Genomic DNA, 19,269 nt, shown 5'->3' with positions numbered 1-19,269 from the left:
GCATTTTACCACCACCATCAGCAGCTGCCTAAGCCAGTGATAGAAGACAGACATTAGGACGGATCTATGCTTTCTTGGTGCTTATATTTTTGACCCCTTCCATTTGAATGTAGTTAGCTGAAACTGAAACTGGTCATCAGACCAAAAAATTGTCTAATTTCTAATTTTTGTAAGTGTTCAGGAAATGTAGGTTAAGTTTGCTGGTATTTTACATAAACCGGTTACAAGAAATAGCTTTTTGAGCTACTGTTGCCTTTATGTCATATCCAACAAGTCCACCCGTTTTCATCTGACCTCTGGAATGGATATCCATATGGATATGGATCCATTGATATTTATGGCCTGAAATATCAATGGATATTTCAGGCCATAAGTCAAATAAATGGCTATATCTGAAATTCCTATGAGATCAGCAGTTTCCAAAATACTCAGACAAGCGTGCCTCAGTCACCAACAATGATCCCACATAATTAAGGTGTCCTAAATCATCTTTCTTCTCCATTAAAATGCTCCATTTGAAGGCAGAAAGTAAAATATCTACATGCCTTGAGTTGTTGTCATGCCATTGCCTGCAACTGAATGGGTTTACTTACTAAAGCGGAGCGTATAAGTGCACAGCAACATTTATATTTACTCAGTTACACACTTTTAGAGTTGAACCGGCCTCTCGTTGACACAGAGTTCTCTCTGTGAAAAAGACAGTTTGTTTATATTTACCGTATAGCAATAATGCAGAGGTTTACTTCAGCTAAATCTCAAAGTGATCAAGTTGCGTGCATCATAAAGACTTCTGCACATACAGAAGATGATCTTAAATCAACAAAAGAATGAACGAAAACGAAAAAGAAAGGGGGTCAAAGAGAGTAATGATGCCAAACTATTTATTTTTCCGAGGGAAGGGGAAGCGGAGCGGAGCGGAGGGGGCAGACCTGACAGTTGCAGCCGCTGCGAGCAGCATTGAATTGTGGGTATCTTGAGTTTCCTCCTCATAGATTTCAACAGTCAGCTGTTGCGGAGAAGTTTTTGACAGATTTTCAGAGCTGCCCTATAGAAGTCTTATTTTTAGCATCCGACCGGGGCTGAAGCTCCTACGTCGACTCCAAGCGCGTTGTGTCGGAACATATTTCCGCGTCGTCAGGAAAACTTTTCGGTCTCTCCTGGAACAGCTGTCAGAATGAGCCTGAACGAGCACTCCATGCAGGCGCTGTCCTGGAGAAAGTTGTACTTGAGCCGAGCTAAGCTCAAAGCCACCAGCCGCACTTCGGCTCTGCTGTCGGGTTTCGCAATGGTGAGTAAGTGAGGTTTGAGTTTTCACAGATATAACGCGCAGCTTCACAGGCCGTGGGCACCAACACCCGGAGAGTTTGCGTGTGACGCAGATGATTGTTTTCAGCGACGATCCCTCCTTTATAATGGCCAACAGGCGAGAGCCTAAAGTATTCTCTCCTCTGTCTGCAACCTCAACAATTAGTGTAATTGATTGGTTTTTAATTCTATACTCCCACATGAAGTCATGCATAAGTATAAGTGTGATTTAAAAATAAAAATAATGAAAATGATTATGTGGATATGTATTCATATTGAGTTCCCTTTACTGACACTCCTAAATAAAATCCTGTGGTGCCTGCATTCACTTGTAATTTTTCCAGTATAGATTCAGCTGCTCTGTGAAGGTATCATAGGTTAGTTAGAGAAAAAAACAGCTATCATGAATCAAAGAACACAGCAGATTGGTCAAAGTTCTGGATCAGTTTAAAGCAGAAGTGCTTAATAATGTGCAAACTTTGAACTTTCTGTGGAGCAATTAGTGCTCAATTGATTTAATAGTGAAACTGTATATCTCAGAAGAAAAAGTTATAAGACAAGGTCGCCCATTTGAACTGACAGGCTGGTCGAAGACATCATTGATTAGAGAAGCAGCTGGAATGCTTGTGGTAACTCTTGGAGGAGTTGCAGACATTCACAGCTCGGGTGGAGAGTTCAGTTCAGTTTTATATGACAAAAATTCACAACAGAGGTAATCTCAAGTTACTGTACAGGAAAAAAGAGAACTAATGTGTGTGCAGAATTACGTAAATCAGTCCAGTCACATAGATCATTTCAATCAGAAAGTAAAACGCAGTTAAATCTGCTGAATAGATTTCTGTCTAAGGAAGCTCAGACTTTGCACCAGTCACTCCCACGGCGGCGGTTCAAAGGAAAACTTCAATTTAACAGGAAGTAACTTCCAGCAGAACTTTCCCTTTGGTGAGTGTTTATCTGCTGTGATTAGCTGGGGGCTGGAGAACGCAGATCAGGCCCACACGCACACAAAAAGCACAAACAATTGGTTTATTGTTTCTCTCACCTCACACCTCGTCCTGGTGTCTGCATCAGGTCAGGAGGAATGTTAGTCATGCAGTTCACAAGTTTTGCCTTTACACTGACAATATGAATACCATATTTATAAAATAAAACTTTTAGTAAAGCCATTTAGGAAATACAGCAAGCATGTGGAAGACGATCCTCTGGTCAGATGATACAAACACTGAACTCTTTGACTTGGGTACAGAGTACTACAGGGTCAAAATAAACAACAAATTTCAGATCACCCCAAACAGTAGCGATGTACGCAAGAGACTTGCATAAGCACTGACACTTTTCAGACTTTTGTTTTTAAAAAAAATATATTTAATAAAAGTCCCAGTTAAATACTTTTTTCAAGGTGCCGTAAATATTTGCTGGCTTCGTTGCCAGCGTGCCGAATGTAGCCGAGGTGGACAGAAAACGCTTTGAAAAAAAGGTGTTTGCTGAACTGAAGTGTAATGAAGGGAATGTAACACATCCTGTCTATTTACTGAGACCTTGTTACATCCTGAAGTACAAAAACTTTTAATAGATACAGAACAGTATTTTTAGCGCAGATGTGAGAGATGCAAAGTGAATTTTTTTTTTTCCATGTTTGGTTTCATTTCACCCACAAACACTGTGTTCTATCTGATTTGTCATGATAGATTGACACAAAGTAACATGTACTTACGAAGGATAATGAAAAACATTTTATTTCATTATTTTTTTTACAAGTAAAGATCCCAAAGTACGATTCAGCCATCCGGGGTGAACACTTGAGTTTGGTGACCTTTCCCAGTTTTAAATCTTTGGCAGCCTGCAAGGATAACGGGTTATGGATAATGAATAGAGGTATGAACTTATTGTGATCAACAATGAACAGATTCATTGTTAATGCATTTATTTGAGGAAATAAAAAAAATGTTGATGCATGGCTAAAGCAAAGACAGGGACTCTCGTGGGAGGAAAAATAACGTGTCCATCATTAGAACTGAGTTGACAGTACAGACCGTGAAACTGATTCCATTTATACGAATCAAAGTTTAACATCGGATATCCACAGTTATAAAGTGAATTCAGTTGTTTCTCTCATGTGAACAGAACAATTATCTCCCAACTTCAACATGGCAGAGCTAAATAAAAGGAAAATCTTTACCGGCTGTTGTTGTTGCTTAAACATGTCTTGACGTTTTCTCCCAGGTTGCCATGGTGGAGGTGCAGCTGGAGCCCACTCACACGTATCCTCCCGGACTGCTGATCGCCTTCAGCGCCTGCACCACGGTTCTGGTCGCCGTGCACTTGTTCGCCCTCATGATCAGCACCTGCATCCTCCCGAACCTGGAGGCCGTCAGCAACGTTCACAACCTCAACTCCGTCAACGAGTCCCCCCACGAGCGCATGCACCGCCACATAGAGCTGGCTTGGGCCTTCTCCACGGTCATCGGCACCCTCCTGTTCCTGACTGAGGTCATGCTCCTGTGCTGGGTGAAGTTCCTGCCACTCAAAAAGGAAATCAACACCACCATCAGTTCCGGCGAGGCGGCGGCCATCGCGTCCACCTGCATAATGGTGCCGTTTGGACTCGTCTTCATCGTCTTCGCTGTCCACTTCTACCGCACTCTAGTCAGCCACAAAACGGACCGGCAGATCCGAGAGCTGGACCAGGTCATTCAGCTCCAGAAACAGCTGAATCACGGGGCCGAGAACGACGAGCTGAAGGCAGCCGGACATTTCCCGTAACTGTAACCCATCCGAGTTCATGTAGACTTCCCTTATAAAAAGGCTTTTTTTTTTTTTTTTTTTTTTTTTTTTTTAAATGTTGGCATTTGTTCTGATGAGTCACAGCATGCATTTCACAACTCAATCCTTCGCTATGTATTGCATGTTTACAAAATTTGGTTTACTTTTATATGCAGGGAATTTAATCATTTTTGGTTGCCGACATCCTTACAAGATAAAAATGGGTGATTTGTGAGGTGAAATTTCAAAAGCACCGAGATTATGGGGTGGGTTTACACATTTTATTTGCTTTAATATAAAGATCTGTATTTTATTCTAGCAGCCATTTGGTTATCTGTAAGCAATTGGATGTGTCACTATGAGTGTCTACTTGTTGATGAGGGAAAGGTCAACAGGGCAAAGTGTGAGTAATTGTGCACAAACATGCTTTATTTGAAATATGTTTAAAAATGCCAGATGTTCTAAGAAAAACTGGGATAAGGTGAATCAATATTTTTCTCAAATTCAGTATCTCAGGCTGTCTGGAATCTTCACTATCTAATGTATACCTCTGCCAAAGTGCTGTTTTCTTCTCAGACATGCTGCAGGATGCTGCATGTCAATGGTGCAGCATTCAGCTGTAGCGCAAAGTTTTTCCCACCTTGTTTTCTTGTTGGTTAATGAGTGAAATGATTGCATTGCATTTTTTTAATTATTATTATTGTTTTCAATACGACCGAATCTCTGAATGTTTTATTACCAAACAAAAGAAGCGTTTTCAGGATTCATCTCTGGGATTTACATTTAGCTTTTTTCACGGTACAGTTTCCTGAAATTACCAAAGATCATTTTGGGGAAAGACATTCAGCAGTATTTGAGGAAAGAAAGTATATACAAAAATGTGTAGAAATGCTGTATTTGCATTTCAGGGCATCGTGACATAAAGACGCCTTTTGTGGACCATAGTGATTAGTCCATGAAAGTAGGTAACCTTTGACCTGCCAATCAATTCTGCATTGGTCAAGGACAAATTGACTGACTGCATTTTTGACAACAAACTTTAAATAAGTTAAATATCACAACAACTAAACTGTTAAGTAAGGACACCTTTTTTTCCCCCTCCGTGTTCTCATTTTCATGCTGTCCTTTTTGTTTATTTGTTTTAATCAAATACACTGTAAATCAAGACGTTGTGACTGGCTTTAGGGACAGTGTTCTTGAACAACTTTTGTGCAGCATCAAATTGTTTAAAGTGTTATTTGCAAATTTGTGTGTTTTGTACATTTTGTGCAGTAGTTTACAAGCTGAAGCACGGTTACAGATTGTTTATGTTGCACAATGTGGCTTGTGTGTGTGTGTGTGTGTGTGTGTGTGTGTGTTTTTTTGTGTGTCCACATCAACTAACGCTTCGACGTGACTCAGGCTGTCGTCGTCTCTCCATAGCAAAGCTGCACGAGACACTGTCTTTACAAAGTTTGTTTGTTGCACTTTGATTTCTAATGGTGATGCCACTCTTTGTTGGAATATTGTTACACTTTTCTGTTGATATGAATGTAATGTTTTATAGGGTCACTTGCGTATGTATTGCTGACAACCTGCTCATTGGTTGTACAGAGCTTTGTAATCGTCCTGCTTGTTGTTTTCAGTGTTTAAATGGTCCTGACCAGATTTAATTTTCACTTTTGTCGTTTAGTCAAACACCAAAAAGCTCACAGGAATACATCGGTGCCTTTCCAAATGTCTGTCTTGCCAAATTACTCACAGAATTAATCAGAAAGCAATCTTCCATGACACTTTTCTTTTACTGTTGTTAATTTCTGTGCTTATTTATTAAATCGAGTGTGTGCTACTGTGTGTTTTGAAAGCACGGCTTGAAGGTACGGTTCATTAAATGCTCTGTTTCCAGTTTCGCTTCCGTGTGTTTCTATTCATGTTACCTTTGGATCAGTTTGGGAATAAAATATATTTATTTATACATCCCTGACATTCTCACTTGCATGTCTACAAATGCAGAGGAGAACAATGCAATGCTGTAGAGAGCAGCTAAAGTTGGGTCACGGCAGAATCGATCACACAGGAAACGTGTGGACATCGTGGTTTAAATTAGGTCAAGGCTCTCAGCCATGAGCATCTGTCACAACAAAGACCCACAAACCATTTTTCTTTAGTACACCAAAGAAAAAGATTTTTTTGTTTGTTTTTTTTGCTAAGACTTTCTCTGCTCAAATTTTCAAGACTGTTTTTCATTAACCGAAAGTCCATCATCAGGGAACAGAGTTTCTTGAGCAGATGCCTTCCTGTTTGCAGCAACAATGACATTGCCCTCGCTGAAGACACACGGTTAGCACGCCCACCACAACTGGATGCGTCAACATTTTTAGACAGAAAGCGAAGCGCTAGAATGTGTTGAACTTAAATTTTAAAATGCAGAGATTTAGATAAACCTCTGGAGCTAAACTAAATCAGGTTCTTTTAAAAACATTTGTAAAATATGGACTGATCCAAGTCTGGCTTGGCTTAACACAACAGAGTTGTGTTATAAATTTGAATTAAATTATTAAACAAGTAGTGTTTGGGTTAAAAATGTTTTACCAGATCTCAAAGTTGCTTGACGTATACTAAGATTTATCACTGTTGAAGGTGGATAACAAAATTGATGTTGTCTCTGAGTTGCCCTTATGACAATTTCTTTGGTTGAAGTGAATTTTGGACTCAGCATGTGCTGTTGGATATAGATAATATTTAAAAACGAAATAATAAAAGTGAAGTATATGGACAGTGAAAGAAACTTGATACAGATTATAAATACAGTTTCTTCTTGCAGTCTATTACACACACGACACGTTTTATGACTCCAATACTTGTCATGAATGTATTACAGCTTAATTATTATACAGAAATAAAACAAGCAATTTTCTATAAAATTGCTCAATTTATATTTTGATTTTTGTATAAAGTTCCTTAAGCATATTTTATTCAATAAGAAGCTGAGTTTGATTTTGAAGTGATATTTCCCTAGTTGCACTTTCCATGTAACTCCACTCTTTTGGTGTTCTTCCGCCCAGCCCAAGGATCTACATTACATTCTCTGTTTCTGCCTCCTGGCGGATGAATCCATTATCTTACCAGCGCGACGACGTGTAAAGAAACACCGAAAAAAAATCCTAACAGCTTTGCAATAATGTTGCCTGTTCAAAAGACAAAACTTCGGTACAGGTAAGCGAGATAAGAAGTGTTTCGCTTGGACTAACTTTGGGCATTTGAGTATGTTTCGTTTCACAGCCTGTTATCTTTCAGATATGGACACAGGTGATGCTCTCCATCACCTGTTGGGGTGTGTTAACCTCTGCTGGAGGACTCATTTCTGCTAGCTTACAGCAGCATTGACCGTGGTGCAAAATGACGCCATATGGCCTTTATTTTTGACGTTCTTACAGGTTTTACTAATGTAATGGAAAGCGAAAACCAATTTACAGAGTCAGATACACCTCCTCAGCTGTGGAAAAGTTGCAAATTGATCATTGACCCTGCCTTAACTAAAGGACTATACAAAGTGTGTCGCTTTGATGGACAATATTTTAACATACCCGTAAGTATTAACCTCCAATTATTGCGTCCATCTTTTGCCTAAACATCCAAATTAGTTCGTTTTATATTCCACGATAATACTTAGTATTTTTCGTTGTCAGGTTGAGGATTTAGGTCTGTTTCCTGTGGACACCGTCAGAGATCCCAGAGTCTGCCGCCTGTGGAGTAAATACAACAAGACTGATCTATTGGTTCCTAAATATAAGGTACTTTTCGTATGTAGCCAGACATACAGTTACATAGCATTAAAATAAAAATATTATCAAAAGTTCACTTATTTCAGTTCATTTTGAGGTTTACAGCTAGTCAAAGATCCAAATATAGATATTCTATTTCAATTGAACATTGATAAAAACACAGAAATCCAGTCAATGACACAGTCCACTCAGAGGGGAAGCAACAAAAGGTCATCTGGCTGTTCAGAGTGCTGCAGAAGAATAGAATAGAAAGACTCTTTATTGTCCTGCAAATGGGAAATTCAGGTGTAACAGCAGCATTAGGTATAATCGGTTCACACAAAAAGTTCCTAAACTGTTAAAATAATGTATAATAAAATAAGCCTAAAACAGAAAATACTGTGCAGTTACTTTTTTTATGTGCATAATGTCCATGGGGTTTGAACATTAAAAAAACAAGCATCTTGAGAAAAAAAGTGCAATGGAAGAAAAAAAGTACAGTGAAAAAAAAGGTGTACAGTAGGTGAAGGTAACCGCTGCATTGAGATGATTATGAAATTAACATTCTGAAGGTAAAAACTTCAGCTGGAATAAGAGCTTTCAGAGAAACTCTCGTTTTTTTTCTGAAAAATTTTTTTTTTTTATTTAACTAGGCTATGATCATTAAAATAATAGAGACAACCCTGAGTCCATATGTGATAAGTTAAAATTTTAAATTGAATTTCTTATTTGGAGTAAATTGACTTTAGTTAATTATCTTTTTAGACATGCCTGTAAAGGGACTTTGAAAAAAAAAAATTTAATGTTTATGCATGTCTTTCCAGGTTGATGAGTGGTACGTTGGGCCTGTACCTCCCAAGGAAGTGACATTTTGCAGGTTAAATGATAATGTGAGGGAAACATTCCTCACAAATATGTGCCAGAAATATGGTAAAGTTGAAGAAGTGGAAATATTTTACCATCCAAAGAACAAGAAGCATCTGGGCGTTGCGAAGGTCGTCTTTGACACGGTGAGAGCTGCAAAGAACGCCGTGCGGCTCCTTCATCAGACATCTGTGATGGGAAACATCATACATGTGGAAATCGACCCTAAAGGTAAAGATTTTTTTTTTCCCCTCTTATATTTAGGTAGATGTAATTGTCTTTGATTAACCGACTAATCAAAAATTTCCTCAGGTGAGAAAAGGACGAGATATCTCCAGCTGCTGTTTAACGGCCCATATACTCCCTGGACGCTGCCTGTGGGAAGCAGTGAGCGCGCCCTGCAGAGCTTAGTCGACGCCCTGCTGGTAAACAATAAAGCTGCTTGTGATGCTTTGGACGCTGACGCCACACGGTAGGGCTGGGCGATAAATCCATTTTATCGATTAATCAAATTTTGGGGGTTGAAAGTCTGGATATTTTTTTCACCATTGCGCTCCTTGGCTTACCAAAGTTCAGAGTGACGTCCGTGCGTCCAGGCTAAACTTTGAGTAGCTCACGCACACATCTTCATTGTCTTCTGTGACTCGAGGCAGTTGTAGCTACTAGGAGCTAGCTGCTAATATACCCTTGATAGCTAGCTAGCTGTTTTACGTCCTTCCTGGGTAAGTGCAAATTTATCGCCAATTTATTGTCTTTTGTACATTTGTGTTCCGATACAGGTGTTCAGTTTCATTCATAATGGTCTTAGACTCTTTGAAGGATTTCAATTAATATGACATTTAATTTAATTTTGGGATCAAAGTGAAAATTGAAAGTCGGATCCGGTATGAAAATATCAGAGATTTCATTTTGAAGCCATTTCGCCCAGCCCTTCCAGAGGCTAAATAACATTTTGACTTCGTGTTGCTTTCCCTCATCTGTCCCTCCTGTTGTAGACCAGCACAGCCGCTCAGCAGTCAGGAAACGCCTCCAGCCCTGCCAGCATTGCCACACCCCTCTCCCTGGACACAGCCTACTCCAGCATTTGGGGGGACACTCCTTGCAGCCTGGGCCTAACGCCACAATCTCAGGGAACCCCCCGCACTCCCTGCCTGTCTGCGACTCCTCTCTCCCAGGACTCCTGCTACTCCAGCCTTCAGGCGACTCCGGTCCTCCAGGGAGAGCCCTCCAACTATAGTCTTCATAAACATTTAAGACAAGCTCTTTGCCGTTTCAGACCCGCGAGGCATCACAGGGGATCTCGCCCGCCTTCAAATGTCAGCCTTCTGTTTAAGAGTAGCCAGCTGCAGCCTCTGAACCCGCCCTTGAATCAGAAGCAGCCCGTAGTGTGGCGTGACGAAGCGAAGTGCTCTGCCTACAAGGAGCCCCCCTGCAGTCCTGCCTCCGGTCTTCAGCAGTCAGAACACACGGGTAGCTCTTCTTCTTCTTCTTCTTCTTCTTCTTCTTCTTCTTCTGTGATTTCCTCGCACAATGGAGTCAGCAGTCGGAGCATCCATTTCACAGCTGACAGTCAAACTGCAGTAAACTTACCACACAGAAAGCAGCAGCCCGCGGTGGAGAGTTTGGACTCCCGCATTGAAAGTTTGCTGATAAACAGTCAGATTTCCGATGCTTTATTTTTGGATAGGAAAACTTCAAAGACTGATGAACCCTCTCCCGACAGCCCTGCATCCAGTCGTTGCTCTCCTAAGTGTGCTTTCTTGGAGGATTTGCTTTTTTGCTCTCTGTCGCCTAATGACTCCTCTACCAGCAGCCGCCGCTGCCACGATGTGGGGAATATCAGTCCATTGACGCTCGTTGAAAACGAAGAGGATGAAACCAATCGAGCTGTTTTGTTTCTGGAAGCAAACTCCCAGTCTCCCACTCCCTCTGAGGCTAAACCTTCGGAAAGCAGAGTTCATGTAGACACTGAAACATCTCCATGGATTTCATCCTCAGAGGTATTTTTTCTATTTTTCTGCATGAGCATTTCAGATACGGCGCCTTGCTAAAGGTTTTATACTCGTTTTAGGTTCCCCCTGAAAACGTACTTTATAGCCTATTTGTCTTTGCAAAAAAAAAAAAAAAAAAAAAGCAACTAAAGATCAGTCACATCAAGCTTTGCTGCAAAATTGAATTTAGCTCTGGAGACAGTAGCCAGCTGTAAGGGACTGGAAGCCACGCTGTTGGAGCCCTGGCTGTATTTGTGTTTTTTTCCCCTCCTGGATTGTTTTATATTTACCTCTCTCCATGTTTCCATCAATTCTGACCAGTTCTGACCAGTTACCATGTGCCATACTGTTATCATTTTCACTTTTGATTGAACAGGACTCATTGAGATCTCCAAAGCTTGGGATATCCTGAGATCAAATTACATGCAGCTTCTTCTAAAAGGAATCTTTTACATTAGATTTTTTTAGGGGTATGCGAGTAGAGAGGGGTGAACACAAATGTACACCCCTTAGATTTTCATTTGAAAAAATTTAACCATAAATTCTTTTTGCTCTGCTTTACAAACATGTAATTTCATGTTGGTCTACCACAAGACAAAGTTCAAGACTGACGAAAGCTTTTTCAAGGCACCGTATCGTGTAGATACTAAAATAGCTATTTTATTTGCATTTGTAATATTTATGTTATATGTTGCTTTTGTTTGTTTGTTCCTCAGGAACATTGTGCTGTAGATAAAGATGTACATCTTCCACATACATTCCAATCTGGATCTCTGCCACCAGCAAAAGACACATCCTCATTTCCTAAATCTCCCTCTGCAGCTTCTAATCCCACTCCACCCAGTCTCCCCATAGCTCCTCCTCCAGTTTCAGTCGGATGTTCACATCCTCCACAAGTCTCTTTCCCTGTCCCTCCCTTCCCTCCACCTCTGCCTCCTGCCCCCCCTCGCCTACCGAATGGCACTATCCCTATCCCACCTCCAGGCTGGATCCCACCTCAGGGCATCCCCATCCCACCTCCTCCTATCCAACCTCCTCCTTCCATTGCTCCTCCCCTGCCAACCTTTCTGGTTCCTCCTCCACCTTTACCTGGACCGCTACCTGTTCCACCTCCTTTGCCTATATACCCTGTACCTGTGCAGCCTGCAGCACCATTACCTCCGAGGCTCGGGGGCACACCACCTTTCCCGTTCCCTCGACCTCCCTGGTTCGCCCCGCCTTTTCCCTCTTTTAACCCCTTCGTGCCACCACCAAACTACAGTCCTGCACAGGAACACCGCCATAAGATAACAGTGGAGAAGGTTTTAGACATTCTCATGGATGAGCTGAAATCCATCATCAGGAAAGACATCACTCGGAGAACGATTGAAGGAGTGGCTTTTAGGGCGTTTGAGGAATGGTGGGACTGTCAAGAGAAGAAAAAGGTTTGCTTGTTGTGTTTTAAGTTTAATGCCCTGATGAATTGATTTGGGTAAACTTTTTTGTGTGTCAAGCAAATAGGACTGAAAAGGGCTCAATTAATCGGATTAATCAATTATTCAAATAGCCCTCAACTAATTTAGTTATTGATTAATTGTGTGGAAGTACACAGACCCCCCAAAAAAGACCAATTGCTGAAAGATTAAGGAAAATTAAGCCAAAAATGTTAACATTTTGATCTTAAGATAAGAACAAACTTTTTTAAATATATTCAACCCAAAACTCCTCAAGTTGCCTAGTTTTAGCTTCACCCGGTTCAAATACTATAAAAAATAATTAAAAATCTCCTTTTAGGCACCTTTTGTGATCCCATTGTTAGTGGGTTAATCTAAAAATAGTCTACCGATGTATTTCTGATATTAAAGTGAAAACTCTGCAGAAGGTGCCAAAACGTTTTTTATCCGATTAATCAATAAATCGTCAGAACAACCAATAGATTAATCGAGAACTAAGATAATAGTTAGTTGCAACCCTACAACCAAATACATTTTTGAATCATGAGTGTACTTTTTCTCGTTCAAGGTCCAAGTTTCTCCCGTGAAAAGCGGAGCACCAGGCGTCATGAATCTCCTCAGCCACATTAGTGAGAAGGGCAAGAAACCTCCTCTGCCTTCGTTCAGGGTAAAATATTTTTCCAATATTAGGCACACTGTTATACCACTGCAGAGTGAATGAATTATTCATGCTAAAACACTTTTTATTCAGGTAAAAAGAAAACGATCAGAGGAAACAGAAAACGAGTCCAGTTCTACCCAGAAAGGTTGGAGTATTGTTTTTATTTTTATCTTCTTGTTACCAGACTAGAACATTTCCCTTTTAGCCAATTTGTGTCCAAATATTTGTTTCAGCTTTAAAGCTGCAGCAGGAGGATGATGATGTGGAGAAATCAAACGCAGCCAAACGGAGACATGCCAGACCTCTGGAGCTGGACAGCGATGATGAAGAGAAGGAAGAAGACAGTACACATAACGATAACCACCAGATGTCAGACCAAGTAGAGGCTTTTATCCCAGTTCTTATGGTAAATGCTTGTGAAGTAATTATAGTGGGCAATAAAATTATCTCTTATAATTGGAGAAGAACCTATAAATCCATGATGAGGAATCAGCTGATTTTGAGCAGCAGTGACCAGTGCCTGGAAATACAATTTTCTTTCTGATCAGTGATGATGCGATACATCATCACTACCAGTTAGAACTGATGTAGTCTGTGCTTGTAATATAAATAATTAATGAACTCTTACATATTTTGAATACTATTGTTTAGACTTTCCTTTACTGTACTTATCAAATTGATTAAATCAGCCGATTTACAAAAAGTGGAGATCAGAAGTCAACATTTTGATTAGTGCATCTGTTGTTAGCATATCGTCCTGATATCATTTAATATTAACTCAAAATCACAAAATCTTAGCAAGTGTTTTCCGTCTAGTTTCTAGTACACTTGAAATAAGACAAAACTAGCTTAAAATCAGCTTTTCATCAAGATAAAGGAGCTTGTTTTCAGTAAATAATTCCTTAATATTGATTGTTTTAAAAAGTACTATTTCCACTGGCAGCTCTTTCCACGTACAACAAAACATTTTTCCCGTGTTAGGAGTGAAAAAATATTCCAGTTCAACTTGTACTTTTTAAATCAATATGGACTTAAAACAAGCTCCTATATCTTGTTGAAAAGTTTCTTGTAAATTAGTTTTTCCTTATTTCAAGTTTACTAAGATATTTGCGCTTGAAACTAGACAGATATACTTTCTAAGATTTTGTGTTTTCGCATCGATTTCTTAAACTGCTAAGTTTGAATTTGATAAAGCCGTGGCAAATAAGACATCCTTTAATTAGTCTGACAGAGATGATGGAGATGATGTTGGTCAGCGATGTGAAGGAAGGACATCAGCACAGAAAAGGTTGGAAGATGAAGATGCTGTTGTCTGCCGTACTAGTACCGATGGACGGCGCCTTGGAAGAGGTTTGTTAAAGGCTGCAACACAAAAAATATCTAACTTATCACATACTAGTCAATAATTTCATCCTAATCTTCAGAGAGATTATCAGAGAGCAGCGCCTCGGAAGAAAGCGATTACTCGTCGGAGTCCTCAGAGAGCTTCGATGACTCGTCTTCCGACCTCAGTTCACAACATGATGATACGGAGGAGGAAGAGGAGGAGGATGACAGGAGTGATGACAAATGCATTGTGATATCTTCTGATGAAGAGTCGGTGGAGCTGGAGCTCATTGCGACTCCCACTGCTCCTCTAACACCTGGAGCACAGCTGGAGCTGGACTTGGAGGACTGGTTAGAGTCACGGCGTAGGGATCAGACGGAGCAGAACTCTACAGCCGGCCTCCTAGAGAGCAGCGATGTGGACTCCATTGTGGAGCTGCAGCACTGTGACCATTCAGACTCAGAGCTCATTTCACCTATTGGACTGGAAGGTAATTGTTTCAGAGTCTTTTGTATTTTCTTTCTAAAGTAGTAATTTTACCTAAGATTCAGTTTTTTCTCAAACCAGAATTTTCTCGATTGAACATAAGTAAATCTGTTTTCTTGTTTCGTTAATCAGCAGAGCCAGGTCTCTGTGTGCAATCGAGATGCCTTGCCTGGACTCCAGAGTCTGTGGAGGGCATAGATGACCTGAGGCCTCTCACCCCCACTGGCAGCTTGGTGGACAGTGACCCTGACAATCTGATCAAAAGCAAACCGGCGTCTCCAGCACCTCTGGATGAAGTGGAGAGGCCACCCACACCAGGCAAGGGAATCGCTGCCAAACTGATCGATTTGGACTCGGATGAAGCCAGTGAAGTCATGTCTCTCTCCCCAGAAAGTAGTGATGTTCTTCTAGCTTCTTCCCACTTCCCACCTGCCTCCTACCCATCGTACGAGGAGAAGCCTAAAACTCCTGGGAGGGAGGAAAGCGGTGGATGGACTTACAGCAGTATGTCAACAATTGGTCAAACGACAGCAACTTTCGAGGGAAACACAGTTTTTTCACCTCTCTGCAGCCCTCCAGACGTTCTACCACTGTCGAGCAATCCGTATATCACTCCCCCAAAAACTCCTGGAAGGGACATCTTCTTACCTAGAAGAGACATCGTCCACAGGAGGAAGACACAGATGTCTCTTCCTTTGTTACGTGACAGCCTTCTTCGTGTTTCTCCGCTCCCTATATCCTCTCCATCCAGTCTTTCTGAATCTTCGTTTGACTCTGCCGATGGAAACCGTGTACACATGGGCTCAGGTGTGAGAACAAAACCCTTGCGGGGACTGGAGAATATGCCGGGGCTTTATAATGACGTCAAACCCTCATCGAGGCAAAAACTGTTGAGGAGGCTGAGGCGGAGAAAGAGGGCCCGCCTTCGTCAAAGATTGCTTAAGGGAATAAATTGGTTGTGTCAGGATCATCGTCTGAGGAGACGTTCACAGTGTGAGGAGTATAATATCCTGCATAACATCTGTAGGGACGGTTTGGACGAAGAGGATGCCAGACATCTACAGAGTACCTATGAAAGGCTGCAGGAGCAGGATAACAGTGCTGGGTGGCTCAGTGACACTTTCTGGATTCCTCATCCTCATATCCTTTTTGTTCTCTGGATCAATATAGAGATTAAATATGTTAATTCAAATATTCATTTAAAAGAAATGTGTTTAAATCCCATTTAACTGTAGAAATGCTTAAAAGATACATGATTTTGTAAAATATGTGTACCGTGCTTGGATTTTTTTTCAAATTGTTTTCAGCTTCAAGCTCAAAGTGTCAGAAGTGTCACAAAAGTGTTTTTCCCCCCAAAAATATTGGTAGCCATTATTCTTTTGCTTTCCATTTCACAATTGTTCACTAATTTGTATTATTCCCATGAATTTCATATACAATACAATTAATATCTAGAAAGTAGTGTCAAAAATTAAAATGTTCAAGGAATATAATACCTCTTGAAGCCACTGTATACATATAAACATATTTTTTTAACAATTTTATGAATTGTGAAAATGCCTAAAAATACTCTGTACAATGTTGCATAAAATGATTGTCTGATATGGTTGGTATTTTCTTGTGTTCTTCATGATTGTGCCACAATCTTTGCTTCCTTTTCTTAACTCCTGCTTACTGACTAAGGTCCCGACGGAGAGCGGTGAGGAAAGCCAGGGGCAGCCGGTCCACAGGACGGGCTGCGCTCGCAGTGAAGGTTTCTACAGAATCAGCAGGAAGGACAAGATAAAATATCTCCTGGACACCAAGCCTCCTGCTGACCTTCACTCTGCACTGGATCAGGTGGGGAGGAGAGGATGATAAAATGCATTAATCTTCATGCAGAGCCTGTTTTATTAAAGGTCAAGGTGTTCCTTCACAGGGTTTATGCATCCCCGTCCAGCAGCCCACTTCACTGAGATCTGGATCCGACTTCAGGTCTGAACAGCGCCGCCTGCTGTCCTCTTTCAGCTGCTATAGCGACCTCGTTAAGTTCAACCAGCTGAAGGTAAGCAACTGATTAACTGATGGAAAAGAGGAATTAAGACCATGAAATCACTTGTCTTTAAAGTAGTAGAAGACTGAATTAGAAATGTAAAATTGATGAGCTCCGAACATGACGTTTTTTAAAGTCCTGTTTTTCTGTTGTGAGCAGAATCAGCTGAAGAACCCAACTTCTCTTTGCGTATGTTTTTAGGCTAAGTCATCCTGAGACAGTTTGATCCACAACAATTAACAAATAATCATATTACTGAATGAGTTTGTTACAAGTCTTTTTTTAGAAAAAAACCCCCATCTGACTATAATTAGAATTACTGAGTGTTACAGAAAGCTGCAGAAAATGTATCTTTCATTCTGTATTTATGGTTAATAAACATTTGCATGTATTAATTAGCCATGCATAAAATGAGCTTTTATTACTGTGGTTCATCAGAAGGTGATGTAGATATTTGCCCTCCACACGGCAGTAAAATGTAACCAAAACATTGGTGACGTGTGGAGCTGCAGACTAAATCCTTTCATGTTCTGTTAGTTTCGAAAGAAGAGGATTCGTTTCAGTCGGAGTTTAATCCATGAGTGGGGCCTGTTCGCCATGGAGCCCATAGCAGCAGACGAGATGGTGATTGAATATGTGGGGCAGCTCATCAGACAGGTAAAAACAATCAGATAAATTCATCTGACAGATGTGTTTATTGACAAATCATTTCCACTGAATGTTTTTTTTTTTTCTGAGAAGTTCCTCAGGGACCCTCTGGTTGTTCTTGGTAGTTTCCAGTGGTGTAAGTGCAACAGTGTATCATCACACTCTTTGTGTGTAGGTCATTGCAGACATGAGGGAGCAGAGATACGAGGAGGAAGGCATCGGAAGCAGCTATTTGTTCCGCGTTGACCAGGACGCCATCATTGATGCTACCAAATGTGGAAACTTAGCCAGGTTTATCAACCACAGCTGCAATGTGGGTACAGAGCGGGTGCTAAATGCAACAAGTGATTATTAAATACCTTTATATTGCATTGACAATTAAAATATTATTTTTTTGGATGTCTTGTTATCTTTACAGCCTAACTGTTATGCAAAGATCATCACAGTGGAGTCTCAGAAGAAGATCGTGATTTACTCCAGGCAGCCGATTAGCGTCAATGAAGAAATTACGTATGACTACAAGTTTCCCATTGAAGACACAAAGATTCCTTGTCTTTGTGGAGCCGATAGCTGCAGAGGATCCTTGAACTGATCTCTAATTAACTCTCCTTATTATGCAAAAATCTCTGGGGTCCTGAAGTGCTCTCTCACTGGATCATAGCTGCTGTTTACAACTGCACAGTTGCTAAAATCTCTGCAGACAGGTTGATTATGCACAGTAAAGAAAAGGCTTTTAAACTTGATGAAAGGAATGAAAAAAAGTATTTGGAGCATTAGTTTATCTCTGTATGCTTTGAAACAATCAGCTGAATAAACTGTACCATGTGTAAAATCTGGTAAAATACATTTTATGTATTTTTGTTTTTTGCTATTATGTGTGCCTTAAAAATGCACAAACTGATGTATTTTTGGCTCTTGATATGCCACGTGGTTTTGTACACATGTTAAATATATTAAATAAACAAAGTCAAAAACGGTCGATTTTTTCCCCCTCACAAAACCCTTGCAAAAAGTGTTTTAATATTTTTAAAAACAAGTCACTAAAATAATTTTTGCACAAATACTTAAGATTTTATTATTCTAAACATGTGAGGACATTTAAAGCTCCATCAGACATTGCCGAATCTACCTGTAGGATACAGAAAAGACGCTAGTTGTCTCACCAACTCCAGATAGGTATCGACATCGTTGGAAACTGGAGGCACTCACCTTTCCAGCGACGTATCACGCAGACTTTGTGAGACGTTTTCCAGTGACGTAATTTCCGTGCGTAACACAAGTAATGGGTAGCTTTACGCACAATCAAAACTTGATTCTTTGAGCGGGTTTTGGAGATATCTTTCTTTCCGGTTGTGGATTTTGCGTTGAATAACAATAAACATGGCGCAGAAGAGGAAATTCGTCGTTTTGGAAGCTTTAGAAAGGATTCGGTGGAGCACCGAGTGATGTTCAGGTCGACGAGTCTCAAAGCAGTGTGGAGTTTGAAGTGGAGGAGGAAGAAAACGAGGAATCTCTTCTTGTGAACCCCGTTCATGAGTAAGTCATACTTTTTGGAAATAATTTACTATATTGCAATTAGAAAACTTAGCAATGAACTTTCCTTCCCCATCTCATCCCACTAACTCGCCAGCATAATATACTCGCCACTGAAAAGAGGAGGATTTTTTTTTTATTTTGTGACTGGTTGTATAGTTTCTTGCCTTTATACTTGCAGTTGTTTACAGTCTCTTACTCATGACATTTTTTTCAACAATAGTTTGCACAGTTTTTTATTGATAATTTTTCCCCCTCACATTTGTTGACAAAGTTTTTCGCCTCTTTTTTTGTAATAAAGCTTCATTAAATGGAGCCAAAGTGATCCAGCTCATTTTCTACTTTTTCTAGTGATTTCATGATGTGGACAATGACATATTTTGAAGACACAGGGAAAATGTCTTGAGAGAGTGCTGCAATAATGTATAATGCAACCCATTTTTGTTTGACCTGATTCAATTTATATGAGGTAATATATATGTA

The 19,269-nt window shown here is 40.4% G+C and overlaps 2 protein-coding genes across 2 annotated transcripts; both read left to right on the top strand.

Annotated features, from left to right (window-relative positions):
• The first annotated feature begins 655 nt into the window (after positions 1–655).
• On the top strand, positions 656–5,952 carry LOC106921085 (calcium release-activated calcium channel protein 1-like). Its single transcript, XM_088009020.1, has 2 exons — positions 656–1,288; positions 3,529–5,952. Exons 1-2 carry the CDS (start codon positions 1,175–1,177, stop codon positions 4,066–4,068), a joined length of 654 nt encoding a protein of 217 aa, XP_087865146.1. The 5' UTR covers positions 656–1,174; the 3' UTR covers positions 4,069–5,952.
• A 1,432-nt stretch (positions 5,953–7,384) lies between these two features.
• Positions 7,385–18,097, top strand: LOC106921080 (histone-lysine N-methyltransferase SETD1B-A-like). Its single transcript, XM_088009011.1, is given in 17 exon segments — positions 7,385–7,636; positions 7,737–7,841; positions 8,636–8,906; positions 8,988–9,100; positions 9,671–10,675; positions 11,383–12,090; positions 12,668–12,766; positions 12,851–12,911; positions 12,994–13,166; positions 13,969–14,110; positions 14,185–14,577; positions 14,706–15,713; positions 16,249–16,412; positions 16,492–16,617; positions 17,143–17,262; positions 17,429–17,566; positions 17,672–18,097. Coding segments are annotated over 17 exon segments (4,980 nt in total). The 5' UTR covers positions 7,385–7,456; the 3' UTR covers positions 17,846–18,097.
• The last annotated feature ends 1,172 nt before the right edge of the window (positions 18,098–19,269 follow it).

Source organism: Poecilia mexicana, unplaced genomic scaffold (assembly GCF_051168715.1).
Source record: "Poecilia mexicana isolate PSO_F unplaced genomic scaffold, ASM5116871v1 scaffold_9, whole genome shotgun sequence".
Taxonomy (NCBI): Eukaryota; Metazoa; Chordata; class Actinopteri; order Cyprinodontiformes; family Poeciliidae; genus Poecilia; species Poecilia mexicana.
The sequence above is the reverse complement of the archived record's forward strand: the minus strand, read 5'-3'. Positions and strand labels throughout refer to the sequence as shown.

What these genes read in the sequence shown, in the direction of transcription:
- LOC106921085 (XM_088009020.1), top strand. Translation starts at nt 1,175, where the DNA reads ATGAGCCTGAACGAGCACTCCATGCAGGCGCTGTCCTGGAGAAAGTTG. An exon ending in TGCTGTCGGGTTTCGCAATG is followed by an intron (nt 1,289 to 3,528) that starts GTGAGTAAGTGA and finishes GTTTTCTCCCAG; the next exon opens with GTTGCCATGGTGGAGGTGCA.